The sequence below is a fragment of the Rousettus aegyptiacus genome, unplaced genomic scaffold, assembly GCF_014176215.1.
Source record: "Rousettus aegyptiacus isolate mRouAeg1 unplaced genomic scaffold, mRouAeg1.p scaffold_m13_p_3, whole genome shotgun sequence".
In the NCBI taxonomy this organism is placed as follows: domain Eukaryota; kingdom Metazoa; phylum Chordata; class Mammalia; order Chiroptera; family Pteropodidae; genus Rousettus; species Rousettus aegyptiacus.
In genome coordinates, this window is record NW_023416306.1 from 157,292,442 (window position 1) to 157,317,067 (window position 24,626).

Below are 24,626 nucleotides of genomic sequence, written 5' to 3' on the forward strand. Positions count from 1 at the left end.
ATAAATGGTTTTCTATTACCATCGGGACTAATTGTGTGTTGGCCAGGGGGCGGGGGCGCGGTGGGGTGAGGTAAAGGTTAGGGAATATACTGGAAAACTGTTCTGGGGCCTCTTTCTCAAAATGATTCATGCCAGAACCTTCTATTTAACATCTATCAGTTGACAGTATAACAAAACACGTGCCATATCACAATAAAATTAAACGTTTAAATAAAAACTATTATTGACATACATCTTTTACTTATCTACTGTATAATACAAGGGGTGATATTTTTGCCAAATGCCTTTCTTAAGTAAGTCGCAACTCCTTCTGACTTCCTGGTCTGACACTGGGCCAGCTGAAGCACACACGTCAATACCGCTGGGGAACCATCAGAAGAAAGGACAAAGGAAAGCAAAGATCTGAACCTAATTAGCCACGCTGTCGTGCAGTTAAATGGCACCTCTATTGTGCTGCTCTCCCAGCTCTTTTAGATCTGGGCTGCAGGAGTTCAGATTCATCGCTGAGCTCATGAATGGCCTCTTCCCTCCACCCCTGTTTTATTTGTGACAAATTTATTAGTTCTTTTCTGACAGTGAAATGTGAACTTGGGCTTTCTATAACAACCAGAGGGTAGTAAAGACATGGAGTCTCTTGCAGGTAATATTTTTCCATTTCATTTTATGGGAAAACATAGAAATATTGTTAACAGACATTAAGTGTTATTTATTAGCATGCTAATAAGACTTAATATTTTTAAAAGTAAACATTAAACTTCTAATAAATTAAATTTAGTAAGTGTAATTGCAGATACTTGAAAAGAAATGCACTTCGGAACCAATTTTTTGAAACCAAAATAATCACTGATGTGATAAGACAAAGATATAAGAGGAGATGTTCATTAGTCATTTTTTTAGCTCATAAAACAAATCTTTGAGGTCTGAAGCATTAATAGGACACCACTAAAATAAATTATAGTTCTCACTTCTGGGGCTATTTCCCATCTCCATCTCTGGTTGATGTGTTTTAGTTTTATCACTTTTTGCACAATTTGAAATTTATGCAACCATATTCAATGTTGCCTTTAATTTTTGCCAGAATACTTTTGAACCTGGTTTAAAACTGAAATTGAAGAAGTCCGAGGAGGCCTTTAATACTAACTTTCTTCAGTCTGTTTATTTAAAACATGATGAATAAGCGAAAAGAAAGGGTGCAGAACAGAAAAAGAAAAATGATCCCTTCTCCTTCCTAGAAGTGCTCGAGATTACTGGATTGTCCCTAATCTCGCACCAGGAATTAAAATCTTCCTCAGACGCCAATGGTCAAATACATATATTTATATGACACTCCCTACTTGCCATGTGTATGTAAGCTTTAAGCCTAAGGGTTTATAAATAGTTTTAAAGTTATAGAAAGGCAGTGAGATGTTTCACTAATGTTAAGTTGTCAGTATTTCCTGACTTATTTAATATGCTTTCTAAAAATTATCTAGTTTCTTTTTTTTTCTTTTTAAGGAAGTAGTTGGGTCAGTGAGTACTATAGCACACTAAATGCTTAAAAGATTTGCTATCAAATCACCCTCATAGGAAAAAAAAAAAAAAAGGAAGAAATTAAAAGAAACGCCAGAAACCTAAACAAACAAACACGCAGAAAAAGTATAGAACTTCAGTTCTCCATAAGCTCATGAGGCATTAAGCGCAGTGGTGTGGAAGCCTGGCAGATTCTAACACAAGTCTGAGCTGTGCTACTTACCAGCATCACATATGAGCCTTAGTTTCTTTATCTATAAAATGAGAAGAATATCTACCTGATAGAATTGTTAAAGGAATAAATGACATATTTAGAAGTGTGAGCACAGTGCAGACACAAAACAATTGCTCATTAGCTATTAATATCATTCATTAACAAGTCAAAGGGCTTTGTTTTCCTACTCCTGTGATTCATAGACCATCACCCTTTGGGGCTGATTTAGCGCAATCTTGACAGGAAGTAAGAAGTGCTAAGTAAATATTTGTTAATAGAGGGAAACACAGGTGAGTTTCAAGACTTCAGCTTGGGGGAATTTTCCGTGGTCTTCATTATATTCTGGAAAATCTGCTGAGATGGGGATGGGAGACAGCCTCAGAAGTGAGAAATGTAATTTCTTTCAGTGATGTCCTACTGATGCTTCAAACCTCAAAGTTTTGTTTTGAGTCAATGGAAATGTATTGTTAATAAGCATTTGTTTCCAAATTTGTTGCATTCTATAAAAATCAAAATATTGCTTTTCTCAACGGTCAGTGTTGTCAGGAAATGGAAGACAAAATGGAGAACACAGTGTTATGGCTGAATGTGTGCATGCCCCAAAAGCATAAGTTGAAATTCTAACAAACAATGTGATAATATTGGGAGGCAGGATCTTTGGGAAGTGATTAGGTAACGAGGGTGGGACCCTCATAACAGAGCCCTTATGTAAGAGACTCGGAGTGCTCTCTGTTCTATGTCATGTCAGGACACAGCAAGAAGATGACTATCTATAAATCACGAAGTAGGCCGTTACCACCAACTAAATCTACCAACATAAATACTGAGTACAAACAAATACTGGACGTGCCTTGATCTTGGACTTCCCAACCTCTAGAATTGTGAGAAATAAATGGTACTAGTTTAAGCTACCCAGTCTACGGTATTTTTGTTACAGCAGCCTGAACCGATTAAGACACCAGGTCATCTGTCCAAAGTTTAAGTCCTATCAAGGAATGTGATGTGAGAAGAACAAGCAGATACACATTATGGAAAACAGTCTTGAAGTGATCACTTAATCTGTAACCTAAATGAAATTGCCCCAAAATGTAAGGTGACAGCTGACTCTGGATACATAGCAATACTCTCAGACAAGCTCAACACTGCAAAACATCATAATGTGCTTAGATTCTCTCTCAATTTTTACAAGAAAGCGTAAGCTGCTCTTTACGTCAGCCCCAGTGCCCATGAAGCCCAGAGCTTGGACTCTGACAAAGGCGCCAAGGGGTGTTTTATAGAAACGTTGCTTTTCATGGACTCAGCTGCAAAGGGGATAGTGTATAGAGATCGATAAAATGTTTTCTACCGTTGTGTAAGCAATTTATAAAATTTGTAACATACACTTGGTTCATTTTCACTACAAAGTTTTTAAAATCTTCTGTCGCAGAGTAAAATTTGGGCTTTTGAACTCAAAGGCTACATTTTATCTTTGCATTTTTTAAATGTTTACAAGTAACATCTATTTTTTGAGCCTTTTTTAGAAGCTTGACTCAAAATTCAGACACAAAAATACTTCATTCATAAGGCTTTCTATTTTCCAGTTTAATTCTGTCGTAAATTTGGAATTAAAATTAAGTTGCAAATTTCAGGTAAAACAGTGATAAAATTTAATAACCACTAAAATTTCAAGTGAAATCTATTTTACTGAGCTTGATTCCCTGCTCTCCTGGGACCTCTAGACATAGTAAATTGAAGTGTACAAATCTAATTGGTTGAGACCCCACTTGACCCTAACACAGACCGCTGTTTCATCTCTGTTGAGATCTCACATTGAATTTAAGGCTTGGTAAAGTCTCCTCACCTTTTCATAAAATAGAGATTTTAATGAGCCATTAAGTCATCTCGTGGCAAAGTGTAGCCCAACCCTCCCATACCTCACAATCGCCCAGGTCTTGTTTTGTTTATGTCATTGTTTAGGTCAGTTTTTTAAAAATCATATATTAGAAAAAGAAACAGAAATGTAGTGATTTGCATACGTTCTGAGGAATGCATCTTGAGAAGAATAAGTAGGTATGTAATATATTTGAGTTTCTAGAATTATATAAGTTCCATCATAACTCTTATGAGTCATCCTAAGGAATGAGCAGGATACTGAATACAACTTTTAGTTTAATAAAGCCTTAAACAGTAAATCCCAATTTATCAATTTATTTAAATTAGGACTTCTAAAAATGTGCTTTAGTCTCTTCCAAGCAAATCAGAATTTCTGTGGAAATTTTGAAAACTGCTTTATCCAACCCTTCAATTCTTCTGGAGATCCAGTGTTAGAACACAGATTCCCAGTTCACTCTCACTTTCTCTTCTGAAGTACCTCGGGGACCCTTAGCTGCCCCTTTCTTGCATTTCTATCCACAATCTCGAAAATCTCCAGACTACTATGTGGTTTGAAAGTACAAGTTATGAGCAGTCTGCAGTCAGGCAGATGTGATTGACAACAAAACCAGAGAAATTCCCCAGCTGGTCTGTTGCTAGCCCAGTTTATCACATGGTTGTTTACCAGGAGAACTGGCCATCTACTGAGACTACTGAGATGTTAATGTATTATACTGTCAGCCTCTACCAGGGCCATTTATTTGCCCATGTCAGTTTTTTGTCTTTGGTGGTTTTTCTTGCCCAATTAATCTCCAATGACACGTCTGCCAACCCTACACACTGGAATTATTTTCCATATTATAATAGCGCTATGTTAATATTTATTAGACCTGTTCCAAGAGAACTAAGAAATTCGAGTTCTATTTTTTTTTCCTTAAAAACACCATGCTGCCATAAGCTGGCTACTCTATAAGCAGCTGAAATGTAGTGACAGCTAAGGAAAAGATTATCTTCTCCTTCCTGCTCATTTCAAATGCTTTTGCCTGAGCACTATTTAATAGACAAAAAAAAATCGAACCCTTGCCCCTCCACTCCCAAAACATTTCCCCAAAATAAATGAAATCCCTCAAATGAAAGGTTCCAGACTATTTTTAAAAGCCATCTCGGAGGGAAATTAAATATAATTATGGATCATCTAAAAAACAACATGTCTATATTGCCATTTAATATCTTTCAAGGGCATGGCTTCCAGAATGTCTCAGAGAAAAATATATTATTTTTTTAAAAAAACATAAAACCATTTTTTAATTAAACAAAGGATTCAGCTCATTTCTAACTGATACTGAAAAAGCATCCAGAAATACTTGTGACATTTAGATTATTGATCCTACAACTAAAACAATTTTTTCCTCTTAAAATAATGGGAATTATATTTGTATGTAGCCCATATAATCAATTTTATTATTGCCACATTTAGACTTTTTTTCACTTTTTCATTATATTTAGTAGCTATCCAAAGATATACCGCTTCTTTTACCATAATCTGACTGAAGTCTGAATTTAAAATCATGGTTACCCATGGAAGGAGAGGCAGAGGGTAAAGGAAAGGATGAACAAAGAGAGAGAGGGGTTAGGAAAGGAGACAGGGTCTTCAGGAGGGCAGGGACATTTATTACTTTGTCCTTAGTATGCAGCACTGTGTCTGGCACATAACAGGGTCACATAGTCAGTGCATGGAATCAATGTTTATGGAAGACCGGCCAGGCGCCAAGGCTTGTATACTTTTGATCCTAGTTAATCCTCTCAATAATCCTCTGAAGTCAGTATTATTGTCCCCAATTTATAGATATGGATATTGCCACAGAATGACCTCAAGATGGCTTAGTAAAAGAAGAAAATGAGTAGGAAAACCCATTCATAGTCATCAAGCCTTATCTCATTTAAAACACACTGAAAAGTGAGATGACTGTAAGTTTGCATGAGAGAAGGGGCATATGCGTTTCTCAGATATCTACTGTTTAGTGACTGACCTATGTAGTACTCTAAAGCTTTTCATCACTAAACATGATACTCTTTTGGTGTGATTTGCATTCTGAGATTCACACAACAACAGAATTGGAAAAGCAAAAAACTGATGAGAGGTAGGTTGATAATTTAAACATGAGAACAAAAAGTAACAGCAGCACCTACCACTACCAGCCATCATAAGGTGTCAGTCACTGAATATTTTTCAACTAAATTGAGGAAAAATGGATTACCTTTTAAGTCTATTTAAAATGTTTCAGATGATCCGAAGCGGATTAAAGCAGGGATTTGCTTGTTCAATTTACCTCAAACCCATATGCAAATGGACTCAAACTGTACCATACAGTTACAGTCAGAGTCAATACTTTGTTTTTAAGAACACAATGTAACTGCACAAGAATGACGTGCACGCGCGCACATGTGCACACGCACGCACGCACGCCTGACACTGTTAAGTGGCAGCAAAGAATTTTGGTAATTACCAACTGCATTGTAAAACTCACTGTCAGATGTGTTTGTCTCCACTGTTTCAACTCTTCCTGAGACTGAAAACACTCTGCTCTCTGCTGCCTGCCCCCTCGCCATTTTGTCCTTTTCCATTCCCACTGGTTCTTACCACTCCTGCCAAATTACTAACTTCTTGCCCTCTCGTTTAAATATATTAAAAGAGAAAAGGAGAATAGAGCAGGCTAGAGAAAAAGAGGGAAAGTGTAAGTGTGTGTGTGCACAGGAATGACAGAACTTGGAAGTTCTATCATGCCCCCCAATTTTTTAAACAAAAAACAGACTCTAGGACAGAGATGGTTATTATTTTTAATGGTCAGACTTTAGAGAGAACCAGTACTAGGTGCTATAAAAATGGAGACATGAGTGGAGGCATTTATTTATTTAGTCAATAGAAACTGACTGACGACTACCTACTACGGTGAAGCGTTCTGCTAAGTAATGCATATTTGGGAAAGTGAACACCCTCAGAGTTGCTTCATAGATATGACAGGAAATTGTAATTCTTAGTATGGTAAATTTTTATTTTAAAACCTAAACTCCTTAGCTAAGTGAATTCAAGAATTTAACAAATATTTATCCAGTTTTATTGATTACTTTCCTCTTGAAATATTCTTGGCTAAGCTTCATGGCACCGTGCTCTCCTGAAGTTTTCTTTACGTTTCAGACTCTTTTGCAGGATTTTCATCCTTGGCCTGCTGTTTAAGTATTGGTGTTCTCTAAAGTCCCCTGGCTTAAGTTTCATTTCTTTACTCTGCATATTCCCCTGGGAGTTGTCATTGCTCCTATAACTTTTTGTATCATCTATATGATATGAAGACAAGATCTAATGACACCAAATTCTAAATGTCCAATTCAAACTCATTCTGAGATCATACATGACTCACTCCACTCTTGACATTGCCACCTGGATGTTTCAAGACATCCAAATTCAAAATATCTTACATTGAACTAATCAATTTCCCTTTATTTCATTAACTAACACCACCATCCATGAAGCTTCCCAATCAAGATGGTTCAAGAATCATTCTTAATGCTTTCTTTTTTACTTCCTAACAACCAATCTTAAAATTCCATGGATTTTGATATCCTAAGATATATTAAGAAACTACCCACTCTTCTTCATGCTCTGTGTTACTTTCCAGTCCAACATTCATCTCTGGCCAACAGTCTCACAAATATCTGCTTAACTGGTATTCCTGATTTCAATCTTGCCTGCCTCCATATATATATTTGCTATATATATATATATTGCACATTTGATCATATCTTCTTCTATTTCAAACCTTTTACTATTTTCCCAGATACAGAACGTAAAATCCCAACTCCTTCAGGAGGTCCTTTAGACCTCTGTTTACCTTCAAACTCCTGTCTTGCCTCTCCTCTCTCAGTCACTACCTTCCACCATACAAAATTTCTTTTGATTCTTTAAATATGATATGGGTGCTCTCTTTTACCCTAGGCCTTCTCATATCCTTCACATTGCCAAAATATGCTCTTAAATTCACTACAAACTTACCAATTCTACCTCTTGGTTATCATTTAAATATTGGCTTCCTTTGAGAAGTCTACTTGGATTACCACTCTACCCCAGCTCACCCTTCCCACCATCAAACCCTCTACACTAATACTCAACCTACTATTATCTCTGCCAAACAAAAGTAAGTGTATATGATCCCACAGTGACTTACACGGCTCCTGTAGTAGCATTTTAAAAATATTTTATTATAAACACCTATCTAACATTCTTTTCCACTAATTCTGGTGTAGAGGTCAAGAAGCTAACCAATATAAGCAGCTTGTCTTTGTATCCCCAGCACCTATTACAGTATCTTGCACAGAATCGGTACTCAATAAATATTTGTTCAATGGGTAAATATGGAGCACCTTTTAGTTATAGGAGACTGAGAAAGGTTTAGAGATAAATGAACTCTTATTACCCTGAAGGAAGATAACATTAAATGCAGAACGTCTGTTATACAAAATTATATGATGATAATGAGTAAATAAAATTGACTTCAAGTTGGAGACATGGGGATTTGCTAACACTCTAAATTTGAATTAAATATTTGGCTCTCCCTTCTGGGATAACTGAATCTACACTAAACAATTCTGGAAGACAGTTTTATGATTTTATATTACAGATGAGAAAATAGGCATAGCAAAGTTAATTGAGTTACTCAAGGTTACCCAGTGAATCGGAAGCAGAGAGAGAACTTAAAAGTCAAAGTTGTCAATCTCCATTCCTTAGCGCTATCATTTTTTAAAAAAAGACTTTGACTTTTTCTCCCCAAAGTTCTTGTGTGATTGTAGGACATCAACCTATATACTTTAACAGTCTTCTCGAAACTACCACCTGTGATATTTATATTTTAATATGGAAACTCAGGAAGGTAGGCACTTTTTGATATATTTTCTTGTAGTCTTTAAAATGAAAGGCTTTCTATGATGCGTCTCTGCACTCTTGTGCACTCTGAGAGGTGTCAATTCCTTCTTTGTTCTTAACAGAGTACTAGTATTAGGCACTAGTTGCCACTACTAAGTCCCACTACTAAGAGGGCTATCATATTAGATACCTTATATTTATAAATGCACATAGTTAGCTGGTGCATTCTATTTCATTCGATGGATATTTTGGTAGAAAATCCTGCCAATATTTAATAAATATTTGAGAAGCAACATAGGCTATTAAATTTAACAGGATTACTGGTTCCAATATTCATATTGTGAGAGAAATAAGCGTAAAAAGGTTTGTGCTGCCATTTCAAAAAACCAACTATATACTACGTACTCAATAAAAATGTTTATACATGATATTGTAGGGTCAGTGGCAAAAACGATGCATAACCAAAATGCCTCAAAAATGCTTATTACCTTTTCAATATATCCATAGAAGCTTTGTTTTTTTAAATATATATAACAACAAGCATTACTGGCAATAATTTCTCAGAGATGTGCACATGACATTTTTCCTGGCTCCAGATGGGACCAACCAGGGCTCTTTCTTATTATACCTAAATATAGCTCAATACGTTAAAATCTGTATAAAACTGTGGCTAACGCATGCCATTTTTGATAGATATACAGAACTCAACTTCTCTTGACCATTTTCAGATAAATTATATAATATTCTCTTATCAGATATAGTATCAGATAGAAGAATCCCCAGTTACAGAGCATTTCCCTTGCTCTTTGGGCTTTGCATAACGCATCCTTCATTTGCCAAAAGCAACTATGTGTAGCCCTAAAGCACTCAAGCCAGCTCATTCTGTCACTCTCTAGTCCCACTTTGCATCTCCAGGCCCAAAAAGAACATTAAATGTATTTACTGTTCTTAATCCACATCGTGACATTAACTGAATTGGTTCTGTCATGTGAGTATAACTGATTATGTTTCCCCTAATAAAGACAGGCACTGAGTTACCGTTTGTAAGTCAGCCCAACGTAAAAGAAAGAGAACTTCTGTCAGATGCCAAGTTAACATCAACTGCTCGTACCATGGAAATGTCAATTAAAATTCTAGTACAAATTTTCAAGCACAATTTTCCAATCCAAGAAATGTGGATAATTCCATAGTAAACTGAGAGGCATAGAAGGTAAGTCTTAAGGTCGATGTACGTGTTAATATTCTTGGTTGGTCATTGGTAGATGACATTCATGGAGTCAGAATACTTTTGACTTTCACTTCAACATGTAGATTCCATGAATTCATCCTCATTCATCAGCTCTGTTGGGGGGTAAATGACTTTGCAAAGATGTTGCTTTCATTTCTTAATGTTACAGCCCCTCGTAAGCTACACTGAAGAATAAAGGTTCCTTTCAAGAGCAGCATGAAGGCTGAGTTGGCTTCCTGCTTTAGGAGATTATGAACGCTCTTAGACACTTCTAAAACGCAGCAAATTCCAACTTAGGCTTTAAAGTTCTGACATTTTCTTTTTACTCTGTTTGCCACAGTGGTCTGAAAGTGACAATATTAAAAGCTAACAGACCAAAAAGCAAATGTTTTTATCCCCAGGACACCTGCCCTATTGGAGAATTTACTTTACCTGCAGAGATTCCATTTCTTCATCTTTTCTGTGGGTCTCCTCCAGCAGATCTACAATAAGAAAGCAAAATACCTATCAAAATACAAAGTAAAAATGGCTTGTCCTCTTATTATAAAAAATAATTCAGTCAGTAGCTTGTGTAAACTGTTGCCTGTTAAGAGAATTTGATGTTTAAGTGTGAGAAGCAACGTAGAAGAAATGCCCTCCCATGCCAAACGATGAGATGTGCCACGGCCCTGCCAAATCCAAGCTGGCTGAGAAGCCCTGGGAGGTCCCAGCACTGGTGAAGATACCAGACAGTAAGACCAATGCAATTACAAATCCAAAATCACACCCACCTCTTAGAAATTTGGTCCAGTACTTATATAACTTAAAAGTAACACAAAATCTTTTTTTTTTTTCTTTTGAAAGAAAAATTAGAAACAAACCATTTGCTCTTAAAATAAACTGCCAAGTCAAGTTCCACCTCCAGAGTCAATTTTTATAGCCGAATTAAAACACCCTGGAATAATGGGTGTTATTAATGGAAGTAGAACACAACCGTAACTATAAAGTTATATTAATTATCGTTTCACACCAAAAGGGTGGGAAGCATTGAAGCTAGATCTGACCAAGAGTTTGGCACCGTCTCAGAGGATTTAGTGGCTGGAAGGGAAGGTAGTCAACTAGGCAGAGTTCTGTCTAAATGCATGTGTATAGCTGTGTTATCTCAGCGCCCTACATTAATTTATGAACTTGCTATATATACATGCATTTGGCAAGTAGAATTTTCTGCCTGCAGCTATACCACCCTGTGCTATGATCTTATTAGATCTCAGAAACCTAAGGAGGGCTGGGCTGAGTCAGAACTTGGATAAAAATTGGCAATAAACACCTATAGCAGCGCACATTAACATTAGTATTTGCCTTTCTCTGTGATTGACATAGCTTACCAAGAGGCTGTGCTGTATAAAAGGAAAATATAACTTACAGAAATTCAATATATATCCAAGAAAGGCAAATGCAAATGTTTCAAGCAAGTGCTATTCTAGATGCAGCATGAAGCAGTAATATAGCGGGGAACCAAGTCACACTTGGCGCATGTCATAACTCAGCAGGCAATATGCCAAAACTTCAGGAGACCTGGTGGATGACATAACTGATGGTGACGGCCCTTTGAGAGTGCACGGCTAAGAGAGATACAGAGTTGTAGCAAGCAATCCTCTCAATACACAATGTGCTGGCATTAAGGATAAGAAGTCGTTTTTGCTCTGTTTCCTACAGGGGAGCTGACTTTGGCTCCTCAAACTCCCATAATCAGAGTTTCCTCAAAAAAGTTAGAGTATAGCAATGTATTAAGTGTACTTTTAAATGAGGTTTTGGTTGGCATATGCTCTTTAGCTCTGTGGTACAGAAACCAACTTGGGTAGATTAAGTGCCTTCAAACATTTCTTATAGCCTTACTCATTTGCATTGTGACACTGTAGCTACTTCCATCAAGAGGTCAGGAGCGCCAACTTTCCACATCTTGTACCTAGGTTGGCCTCCTGACTTGATTTGGTAGATAGAACCTGGCAGAAGCAACTTTGTGCCAACCTGCATTGAGGGTTGAAGAGGCTTCACATATTTTCACTTTTCTACTTGGAACTCTGTCACTACCACATGAACAAGCCCAGGCTAGCCTGCTAGATGACAAGAGACACATGGTCCAGGGCTCTTCACACCCTGACACACCACAGGTTGCCCCAACTGGCAGCCAGCAAATGCCCACAAGCAGAGCTGCCCAGCTAAGCCCAGTGCCAACTCCAATCACAGAATTGTGAACTAAATAAATGGAATTTAGGGATGGTTTGGTACTTGGCAATTGCTAACTGATAGCAAGGAGAATGCAGAATTTATTAGAAAGCTACAGGAGTGACTGTTAGAGATGTGGGGGGGAAAGGATCCAGATTTTGGAGAGAGTAATAACTGGTAAGGGTGGGCAGGGCTGTAGAAAGTGTGAACTAAAGGGCATTTTATCCTGGGTGCCGTCAATCTTTGTGTCACTCCGCTCAAGAAAAAATTCCACAAAGAGAAGAGCTATGAGCCTAGCTTAGCCCTCTTACCTACCGCTTGGCTCGCGGAAAGCTTGGAGTGCTCTTGTTGATAATTCCAAAAGGACTGGACGAAGAACAGAAAGGGGAGCATCCAAATGCAAAATAAGGGTACTGTTAGCAGAAGGAGGGGTGGGTACCAGACAGGGCGAAACAACAGATGCCCACTCCAACTGGTTTCAGTAAATTATGTCTTCAGCACAACTCTCTTCAATATTTGTGAGACGTAAGGTCACTGCTGTGTCCCTATGTGAATGTGGCCATTCTGCTACACTACTTATGCGGAGGTTCTCAGAGCTGGGCCCCTTGTAATAAATTGCATTGTGTAATGGTACAACAGAGCTGTAGTAATGGACAGTGGGGTCTATTGACCATTACAGGAAATTTATCTTGTTCCTCCAGAGTCACCTTGGTATGGCAAACATCAAACACATAAGCTAAAACTTACTGGACAAATAACAGATATGGGACCTCTTATACAGCCAAACTCAACCCACACTTCTGATAAAATAAAGATGTAAAGTTCCGTCTACCCTCGGAACTTCATAGTAGAATCACTGCCATTAAAAAATTACATTCTCAGTTTCCTCCAAACACATAAAAGTTGCAGTGCTCTTCCAACAAAGCTGACACCAACAGCAATGCTTGACTTTGGATGGCTGAACAAACACAACTACAAAAGAATTCTTATAATTGGTATTTAAAATATAGACCGCCCCTTCTTCTAACCCCCACCAACCCTCATTTCAGCTTTTATCGAGAGTATAAGTAGAAACCTGTTTTTATTTTTTTTCTCTATGCCACACCCCTTCCCTGTGAGCACTTCCCGTTTCTCTTCTTTATTTGATTCCTGTGAAATGTTCAGTCAAAGGTCCTAAGGAAGTTTTTCTGACACAAAAGTAGGTCACTACTGGGTTGGCCAGTCAGAGTACCTGACATCCCAGAATGTATAAACTAAGCAACAATGGCAGGAATCCTTTTTCAGAGACTAATATGAATACTGGGAGAGAACTTCTCTCCTTCTGAAGCAACAAGCTTCTATTAGCTTGGTGCTTCCAAGGCTATATTTTCTACTATGTAAAAGGTATTTTCTGCCTGTACAATAATGAAGCTGGCAAAGAAGAAAGCAGAGCCAAGAGACAGAGAGTTTGTTAAAGACAAGATCAGCCCTGCCTGAAGCACACATAACTCTTAGACCTGTAAGACACTTTTTTTTTTCCTTTACTTAAATTAACTTTGGTTGGATTGCTGTCATTTTTAAAAGTCTCTGGGGATGTGGCTGTATTAAACTTTCTTATCTCTATTCAGAAACTTGGAGAATTTAGAGTTAGCAAGAACTTTCTATTCTACAGTGAAATGTTTCATTCTATAATAATTAGACGAAGACATGAGGTTCAAAGAAGGCAAATGGTTTGCCTGAGACTCCCTAGTTGGTGCAAGAGCCACAGCTAGAGCTTTGTTGTCCTGTCTTCCTGTCCCATCTATCATATCATGCTCTCATTTGTACCACTCAGTTACTTAACTGTAGCTTTTTCCATACTGCTATTTTTTTAAATGCACATGTTTGTATTCCTCTCACTTCCTTTAAGAGCTCTCTGATGTCAACAACCAGAGATTAGAGGTCTTTATATCCACATCTGCCTTACCTACTGCTTCTCTACCCTTGCTACTTACCCTACATACCCAAAGTTGCCTTCTCTGCCTACATCACTGCTCCGTGCAATTGCTCACTTGTTAGGTGTATTGTACAACTACGTGCATTTGAAATGATTAACAGGGTTATTAACCTGTGCTGATGAAGAATTGCTGAGAAGTGACTATTCTACTGTAAACGTACACAAGATGAGAGATGAAACCGCTGGACAGTTGAAGTGACATAATGGTTTGACAACTGAGTGTGATTAGTGCACCTTGTTATAATGAGCCATGTTGTTTGCTCTTATCAACTTTAGAACAGCAATTCAACGACCATGCAAGTTGCTATAGCTAAATGTGCTTCCATCAACATTAGTTAATGAAAGTTTCTTTGTTTATGTTTTTGTTTTGTGAAAAGGGCAGCAGTCCTGTGTATTTTCCTTGGACTGGCTCTAACTCTTTAAATGAGCTGATACTATCTTATTGTGACATAATCATTAGAGGGGGAAAAAAATCCCATTTAAAAAACGACCATGGATGAGACTTGGAGAATCCATTTGTTCTCTTTTTGTTTTGTTCCACTTTGCATTTCTTTGGAACACTCAAGGTAACATAACATGACCATGTGTTTGACCATGTGTCTTGTACCACTTGCTTTGCAGTGCTGCAACTAGTGGTCTGGCTGTTTAAAGGATGTTTGACATCTTTTAATATTGACTCTGGTTCCTGGTAGCCAAGGAGGTAGGTAGGTTGTTCATTTACTTGCTTTTAAAGGGAGAATCATGTCCAGGTATGTGTGAGCAACACTCCCTCTGACCAATTTGAACCTTCACGGACATGTTGGTGGTCAAATCTAGAAATGAGTTTTTTCCTTTAACCTTTACTATACAATATTTCATCCATACTATAAGTTAACCCATCTGGTAACAGACATAAAGTTATAACAACAGCTTGACACAAAACAGCATTTACAACAGCATCAGTGGACACAGCGGCCCTGGAAGCAGAATATGGTGAATTAACGATAGCGGTTTAGAGAAAAGCATTCAGTGTCTGGCTCCTATACCTTGCTTAATAATTCAGTACCCTTGTTCAGTGCTACTATATGTGTCCTGATAATCACCTAAAACAACAGATAGTGTAAATTCTCAAAAGAACTCAATACTTTTTTAAAAATTAATGTGAGCTATTCCTCTGGGTGGCAGGTGTGGAATAATGAGATTGATCAAGTTAAACAGTGCACTAAAATCCTTTAGAGGTCATGAACGATGGTCCTAGTCTCCCACAGTTGTCTACCAGATACTCAGGATACTAGCTACATGCTGAAGACAATGGTTAATTTCTCTTTTTCTTCCTTGGCTCCCCAGGTATTAGAATCGTTGACCTTTTTAGGGACAGAAGAGACCATTAAAATAATCCAATCCCAGGGTTTTCACTTTTTTTTTTTTTAGGAAGTAGAATTCTATCTTATGAATAAAATATATGCATTTGCACATATATATTATAGATAATTTAAAAAGCTGAAAAGAAGCTGCTTGAGTGGAAGCAGAAGTAGAGGGACAGAGCCCAGCCCACTGGACTTACCTCCTGTCTTGGGATTGACCCCTGTGATGCTATGATGGGGCTACAGAGCTCCAAATTATGCTGATTGAAACCACTGATCTAATCTAGCCTTCTCATATTTTATAGATGAGGACAGTTCCTACAGATCGAAAGCCTCTGTCAGAGGCACACGGCTAGTGAAAAGAAGTACATGAACTTGAGTCCGGGGCTTCTGAACCAAACAACACCAGTACAAAACAGTGACCATCTTCCTTTGCCTTTCAAGATTTGTATTGAAATGGCATGGTATTCCAACCTCTAGCATAAATGCCTAGATGTCTCTGATGCTTCCCCAAACCTAAAGAAAACTTTGCTTAAGCATTTATGTAACATCAACAATTGGTGAGACCCACAGTTAATGCTGTTACAACAAAGTTCCTCGATTATGGGAGATAAGATCAAAAGATGTGGCTTTGATGGGAAGCAAATATATAAACACTTGAAAAGGCAGTTGTTTTTGGCAAGGTGTGTTTAACATACAACATACAGAATATTTCACACACACAAAAAAAATTGTTATAATGAATGGATGATAGTGGAATAGTTCTTCAGCTTAATATAACCTTTCTCAGTAAATGTTTACTCTATTTTATTATGCTAGTAAAGGTAAATAGGAAAAATGAATAACAGTGTGACTCTATATTAGCCAAAATACCTCAAAACAATCAAATGTGTTGGTTTTCATTAATGTATGTAAAACACTTAAAATAGTGTCTGGTACATAATAAGAATTACATATGTTGGCTCATATTACTATCAAAAATTACCTTTCGGTATGCCTGATAAAAGCAGGAAAATGTATGAAAAATAATCAGTTGCATTTTAAAACAAGCAAAAAAAAAATAGCCCTCAAATATATTGCTTTTAGACGCCATCTATAATTGGGCTACATTTTCTGAATTCTGCCATATCTACTGCCACCCACTGGTACATATCTGGATATACCACAATGAGTTAAGAGTTTTCCCATCAGGCCTGACCACAGAAAACACACAGGTTAAAATGAAGAACAACATTAGAAAAATATGGCTATCCTCTGTGGTTTGTCTCAGACGCTGAAACAACATACTGGTCTACAAATGGAGCTCAAATGGTCCAATAAATGAAAGGTTTGTAATCCACTGTCTGTCTCTTGGGTATGTGGTAAAACATCCGACTACAGGTACTCATATTTTATTTGATGTCAATTCATTTCTGGTGAAACTTTCCATCTTGACAACTTCAAAGATTTAAAATCTCTTCTCCATAAAACTGATACACTGCAGAAAACAACACAATAATCTACCCCATTCCACTTCATTCTTGGCTTTAGCATGGAGAAATATAGAATGAAAGTTCTGACTCAGTCAACTATTAAGATTTTTGTCATTTCTATTAGCAACGACAGCGGAGAAAGTTGAACAGATTTATTAGGAAACAAGTCATTGTCCTTAGTTGGTTTAAGTGTTGTCTTGGTCAAAACGACAAGACGATTAGCAAAATGAGCAAGAGAAGTTTATGATTTGTTATAATCACTTCAAGGGTAAGTTTCACATGCCCAATTCCAGGTATAAAATCATGTTTCTTCCTATATATGCCATCTCTAAATTGCACTTGCCTACTAGATAGTTTGGCTTTTACTTAAATTCCTTAGGTTGGAATGTAGTTTATTAAGGACTCTGTTCTGGTTCTAGACACATACATAAGGTGCATGTAGTATGTGTTTTTGGTCCTATAGAAATATTGGGCATTTGACTTATTCTTTGATCATCTCCTGTTCATAGAAGCCATGTAAGTTTGTGCTGGTTTCTTGATGCCCTACTGCTAAACCAGATCTAGGTTTCCTAGGCCTTCCAGACTCCTACATCGACCCTGGATTTACTCTAAATACATCATAGACAAAGTTATGAAATCCAAACATGAAGAACAAAGCTTGAAACCAGTGAGAGAGAAACATACCTTAGTTATAGGAGAAAACAATTAGAATGCTAGTAAATTTCTCCCAAGAAAGCATGTAGGCTATAATATTTTTTAAATGCTGAAAGAGAAAACAAAAACTGACAACTCAGAATCCTGTATGCAGTGAGAAATATTCTTCAGGAATGAAGGTGAAGTCAACACATTTAAGAAACATTAAGAACCAAAATTAAGAAAGAAAATTAAAATGACAAAAGAAAGTTCTCTAAAAAGAGAAGAAACAATAAAAGAATCTTAGAAGGTCAGGAAGAAAGAACATGGTCATCAAAAATATGGACAAATCCAATAGATTTCCCTTCTATTGAATTTTTAAAACTGTTTTATGGTCAAAAGCAAAGAATAATAACACTGTCTGATGTGGTTCTAAATGTAGGAGGCATATTTAAAAATTATAACACAAAAGAGGAAATTTTCTACACTTCAAACTGGTAAAATGGCAATACCAGAAGACGATGATAGCTGTCTATCTCTAATGTAATGCTAAATGAAAAAGCTACACAAAGAGATGTACTTAAAAACACAATTGGATAAATCAAAATATAATTCAAAGAACTGCTCAAATAACCTATAGGAAGGCACAAAAATGCATGGAAATAAAAAACACAGAAAACAACAAACAAAACACAAAACTAAGTCCTAACATGTTAATAGCTGCATCATATGAAAATAGTCTAAATACACCAATTAAAAGATAGAAATTGTTAGAGTGGACTAATTCATTAATCTATTACATGACCCATGGACCCAACAACATGCTGTTTATAAGAAATTCACTTCAAATATAATGATATAATCGGAATAAAAGTAAAAAGTGAATATTTGCATGATATATCTTGTAAATATTAACAAAAAAGCAGAAATGATATTAATATGATAAAATAGATTTTAGAGCAATGAAAATTATCAAAAATTGTCAAAACTATCAGAAAGGGATATTATACAATAATTATAAAGAGCTAAACTACCAAGAAGAAGTAACAATATATGTATATATGCATATACTAAACAACAAGGCTGCAATATATGTGATGAAAAAACTGATGTAACTGAAAGAAAAAATAGAAAAAATAGAGTTGGAGACTTCAACATTCCCCTCCCAAGGACATGTAGAAGCATATATTAAGAATAAATACAAGCACAAATATAACAGGAAAGCCTCTAAACCCTTAGAAACTAAACACTTCTAAATAATCCATGGGTCTAAGAGAATGTCTCAAGGGAGGCAAAAATATCATAAACTGAATAAAAATAAATTCAGAACATATCAAAGATTGCAGGACACAGTGAAAGCAGTGCAGAGAGAGAACTCTGTAACTAAATGCATGCATTAGAAAAGAGAAAATGTCATGAATACTCTATGCTCCCATCTCAAGAACCTAAAAAAAAAAAAAGAACAAAATAAATTCCAAGCAGTAGTAGAAAGAAATAATAAAGAATGGTAATCGATGAAATTAAGAGGAAAATAATAGAGAAAAATCAATAAAGAGATAGCTGGTTCCTTACATAGTTCAATAATATTGACAAATCTTTAGCAAACATTAGGAATAAAACAAGAGGTATTACCACAAATCCTGCAAATATCAAAAGGATATTAAAGGAAGACTATGAGCAAATCTTCACATTTAAATTTACAACTTAGATGAAATGGAAATTCTATAGAAAGCACAAAGTACCATAAATTATCCAATATAAAACACATAATTAAAATAGCCTAAGGAACTTGAATTTGTAATGTTAGAACTCCCAGAGAAGAAATCTCCAGTCCTGCTTGAAAGTTTCACTGGTGAAGTCTACCAAATGTTTATAGAAAAATAAACATTAATTTTACACAATTTCTTCAGAAAAGAGAAGAAAAAGGAATACTTCCCAATTCATATTATCAGAGTAGTACCTGCTACCAATAATATACAGTTAAAAAAAGAGAGAAAGAGAAACAAAGAACACTGCAGCTCCATCTTAAACATAGATGAAAAAAATTCTTAACAAAATATTAGTGAAAAGAATTTAGTCGATCAATATGTGGTGACAGAAGGAAATTCAATTTTGGGTGGTGAACATACAATGCAATATACATATGCTGTATGATTGAACTGTACACTTGAAACCTATAAAATTTTATTAACCAATGTCATCCCAATTAATTTAATAAAATAAATAATTTAAAAATTTAGCAATATATGAAAGGAATTATATATTATAACCAAGTTGGATTTATTCTAGGAATGCAAGGTTGGTGCAATATTCAAAAATTGATCAATGTAATCCACCTTAACATGCTAAAGAAAAAAAAAATCACATGATCATATCAATTAATGCATAAAGAGTACTTGAAAAAATTCACCACATATTCATGATTAAAGAAAAAAAACTCAGAAAAAGTATGAGAGGATTTCCTCAACTTGATAAAGAGAAGCTATAAAAATCCTTATTTCATACTTTAAACATTATATTTAATGGTTAATGATTTCCTCCTAAGATCAGAAATATAGTAAAAATTTCCTCTCTCACAATTCTTATTCATCATGGTTTTTAAAGATCTATCCAATGTAATTAAGGAAGAGAGAAGAGGAGAGGAGAGGAGAGGAGAGGGGAGGGGAGGGGAGGGGAGGGGAGGGGAGGGGAGGAGGTAGACAGTTTGGAAACAAGGAGATAAAGGGTCCCTATAGGCACATGAGATGATTGTCTTCATAGACAATTCCAAAGAATCTACCAAAACAAACAAACAAACAAACAAACAAACAAACAAAAAACCTGGCTCCTGGAATCACTAAGTGAACTCAGCATGGCCACAGGAGATGAGATAAATATACAAAAGCAATTATATTTTACTATATTAGAAATGAACATGTGAAGCCCAAAATAAAAAGAAAATAAAACACTTAAGTGTAAATTTAAATATATAAAGGATTTATATGCTGAAAACTGTAAAACAATCGTGAGACACACAAAGATTGGAAAACTCATGTAAAGATATCAATTCTCTCCAAATTGATATACAATTCAATATAATTTCTATCGAAAATCCCAGCAAAATTTTTGAGCTAAAGGCAAAAAGTTATTTTAAAAGTTATATGGAAAAGAACTAGAATAGCTAAAACAATTTTTAAAAAGAAAAACTGGGAGAAAATCAGTCTACTCAATTTCTCGACTTATGATATGGCTACAGTAGTCAGGACTGTGTGGCCTTGGTGGAAGTGTATACGTGGAGAACAGTGGAATAGAGAAACCAGTTATAGATATGGAGAACAGATCACTAATTACCAGAGGTTAAGGATGGAAGAGAAGTGGGAAGGAAGTAGGTGTGGCTACAAAAAACAACATAAAGGATTTTTGTATTAAGGGAGATGTTCTGTATCTTGACTTTATCAACATCAATACCCTGATTGTGATATTGTATGACAGTTTTGTAAAATACTTCTATTGGAGAAAGTGGGTAACAGGTTCCTTATGCTCCAGAAAAGACAGCCATTTTCTCTTCTCTGGACAAGTACAATTATCTATATGTGTAAAACAAAGTATATGGTTTGATACTGTCCTACTACTAAAATGAAAGAAAACAGAAAACCTTGGACATACTAAGGAACACAGAGCATAATTTTTGGTGTCAGAGTCACTTTGATATAGAATCTTATCTACCTACTCCTCTTTCCAAAAAGGGGACAAAAATAGTAACACGATAGAATTGTTATAATGATTAAGATAATGTGCATACTTTTTTCAATAGTAATTATCATCATCATTATTATTTCATCACACCTGGACAAAGATATTATGATCATTACAATTATTAATCACAAATATAAATGGTGTTCATGTTTAGAGAAAACTCCTTTTACAAGAGAAAAAATAATTGAGTAAAATCCCACCCTCAAAGGGTGAAAACCATTAATATTCTCTCAGATATTGTATTCTGAAGACAGAGATTCTATATTATTGCTTCCCCTTCCTCATATCTTATAAATAAGAAATTAAGTACTTTTTTGTTGATTTGAATTTGTGGGAATTGATATAATGAAATTGCATGAAATATACAATGCAGTTTTTCTTAAATCCAAAATGGATATAATGGGGGCAGGGGAAGGTTGTTTGCTAAAACCTTCAGAAAAGCAATGACAACTTCAAGTTCTATATATGCTATTTGAAAAATGTGTCCTGAAATTCTCATCTGTATTATAATAGCATTCTGCCAGTGTTCCCTCCCCTCCCTGCCTCTTATCACTCAACCATTTCCCTACATAGTCCTGAGTTATGAATCTAAAACAGATGTGCTAATGTCACTCTTTGCTTTGAACTGCCTATAGTATTGGATTCTATCTATGCTGCCAGAAGTGATTGATTGGTGATAGCTTCCTAGGGTGTGTATGGACAATGTTCTAGGGATATGCCCAAGCTAAGTGGAAAGAAGTTCTTTAATTCACTTTTGATGTCCTCCATGGATATAGAGGAAGAGGAAAATAGTAAAATGTGTCTATTTCCCATGCTGAGATAAAGCCTAAACTCCTTAGCATGTCCTTTATAAAGGATCTGTCTATAAATTTCCTTCCAAGACCATTATCTTCTCTCACCACTGCATTATCTCCTCACGCTATCTGCAATGTCCCTCCTAGACTTCACTAACTAGAAGATTTCTAACCATTCTTCAAACTTTTACTTCAAACAAATACCCTCTGTTGACTTTCACAAACCATACCATGCCCAAACACCATTCCAGGTGGTCAGCATATTCCTGGATATACTGATTCTGCTCTGGATTCCCAAAGTGCTTTGTTTCTATTTTTATGATAGTGTTTATTCTATTACAGTCAATTCTTATATATTTGGATCTGCTACTATATTTCAACTCTTTAAAAAGTACCCATTTCAGGAGCTTTAGTTCAGAGTATCATATATACTAAAGAGACATTTACCGAGTAAATGAATTTTTAAGAAAACAATAAAAGCCAAGTTTCTTATTAACATTCATATAGTAAGTAAATGGAGAACTGTGAAGAGGAAACATTTATTCCTACTTTGTTCTACTCTGGTCTTTATGTCTACACCTTGTATCTGGAAAACTGGAGAGGTCAAAAACTGACCACCCTGGACTGATACACAAACACTGCAGACTTAATATATGTTAGTCGAGGGAAGAACATTGAGTAACAAACCATATGATATAAAACAGGTAAACACTACTAGCATTTCAAAATGATTACTGTGAAGTTATAACTAAAGTTTATTTCATTACTTTATATTACTCTTTCTATATTTTATTCCTTCCGATTTTCAAGAAATAATTGGGACTTTCTATTTCCAAAGTAGTTATCCTCTGGCAAAAGTCCAAAGAATCTAGTCAGATCTGAAAACTGACAATCAGGGCAATAATCGCAAAACCCATGACTATACAGGCCAGTCAGTAATGATGCTCAAGTCAATGGCCAAGTTTCTACTGTGCGCACTCAAGGACAGTGGAAAATACCAGAATGGGAGTCACAGGAGACCTGAGTTATAGTTATTCCTCTGCTATTAGTTAGCTAACTAGATCTGTAAAAATGGTCACTTAATCATTCTTTGCTACAATAATCATATCAATAAAATAATGGGAGTGGTACAAAGATCTCTTTAGCACTGAAATTTTAGGCACTGTAGTTTGGTCTCTAAACATTAGTTATTGCATGTTAGTTGAGTGGCTCAATCTGCATTAGTAACATTATTCAAAATTAAAATGGGTGACAATCATTCCCAAGTATTTTTTTTAAAAAACTCAAACAGATTTTCACTTAGTTTAAGTAATTATTCTTATTGTTAGCACTGTTTATAAATAATAAGGATATGTAAGAAATTCATTCTCTTTCACCTCTAATATCTATGTTTTTTTATGCACCCAGGGTAAATACATTTAGATGATTACAGATCTTCCCTTTTTGTTCTTCAAATCCTCACAATTACAATAATTCTTCTATTTCTTCTTATTCAGAGCCCCTTTTAAATTCTAATAAACAAAATAAATAGTGTTCATTTAGATGTAGAAAAACAGCACAAAATGGATTTTTCACACAAATAGATTATATGACACAAATATTCTCATTTGTCAGATCAGTTTCTTGTCAGTTTCAAGGCAAAGAGAAATCCAAGAATGTCTTCAAAAGACAGTTTTCCCCTACACCAAGCATCTGACAGACCTTTGAAAGGGCTGCTCGTGAATAAGTATGATTGGAATTTCAGTGGGTTTAGTCTATTAATGAGAATTAAAAATGTGTCCCATTTAAAAAGAAGAGATTGAAAAAAAATACCCAATTAACTGGTAATAGAAAAATAAAAGTAAACCAAAACAGTGTCAAATATAAGATTATAGCATGAAAAAAATTTTAAATGAGTGTTTTCGTTGGTATTATGTTCAGATGGTGAATGGTTTTCACGGATAATATCACAGGTCATTGCTTCCTTTAATTAGTAACTTTTGCTAAACATAAGAAAGCCTCAAGTAATTTTTAATAGTGATCACAACTGCCTAGTCTATTAACAAATTGTCATATCAGCACTGGTTACATTGCACTGCCTATCTTTAAAGGTTACTCATTTCGTTTTCATAGATTTTAATTAATTTTTCCTTTCCTGCTAGGCTGATCATTAAACAGAGACAGAGGCATTTTGTCTTTTTTTGTGTGTATCTGGATTTGCAGCATTTTGACTGAAAAGAGGTTCATAAAATCCAAAAAAAAAAAAAAAAAAAACCCAAAAAGAATGTGGATCTCAAATTAGATGGTAGTGCTGGTGACTTGGAGATATATTCAAAGCCAGGCCCCATGAACCCTACCAGTATACTGAGTGAATCAATTTCATGCTGCCACAATATTTCTGGAAGTCTCTTTAAAATTCCTCTTTCCATCAGCAGCTTCTCTTATTGGCATTAGCTGGAAACAGTACATATAATCATAACTGACAGGCTAGAGGGAGTTTAGGTTTATAAAACAGAGAAAGGAAAGAAAAATGCTCATTGCTTAGATTCCCTAAAGTGGAAACTGCTATCTTTTTGTTTGGGAAACAGAAAGTGCTGTATTTGCAGTCTAATCCCTAAGGTCTAGGCAGGTCTACAAGTTTATAACAGACCTCAGGGCTCATATTTCAGATGAGCCTCCTCCCCACCCCTTCAACTGCACCCCCCCCCAAAAAAAATGACTTCTTATCCCCGCACTTTCATATGCAATTGACCTTGAACAACACCAGGGTTAG

General features: G+C 35.8%; 1 protein-coding gene across 7 annotated transcripts in view; it reads right to left on the reverse strand.

The window, feature by feature from the left end:
* The window catches only part of CEP128 (centrosomal protein 128), a 329,036-nt gene that overhangs the window by 61,901 nt on the left and 242,509 nt on the right, over positions 1–24,626 (reverse strand). For all 7 annotated transcript variants that reach the window (XM_036218273.1, XM_036218272.1, XM_036218269.1 and 4 more), the window contains one exon: positions 10,150–10,199. In XM_036218273.1, the coding sequence (XP_036074166.1) occupies positions 10,150–10,199 (50 nt within the window). The remainder of the gene's footprint in view (positions 1–10,149; positions 10,200–24,626) is intronic.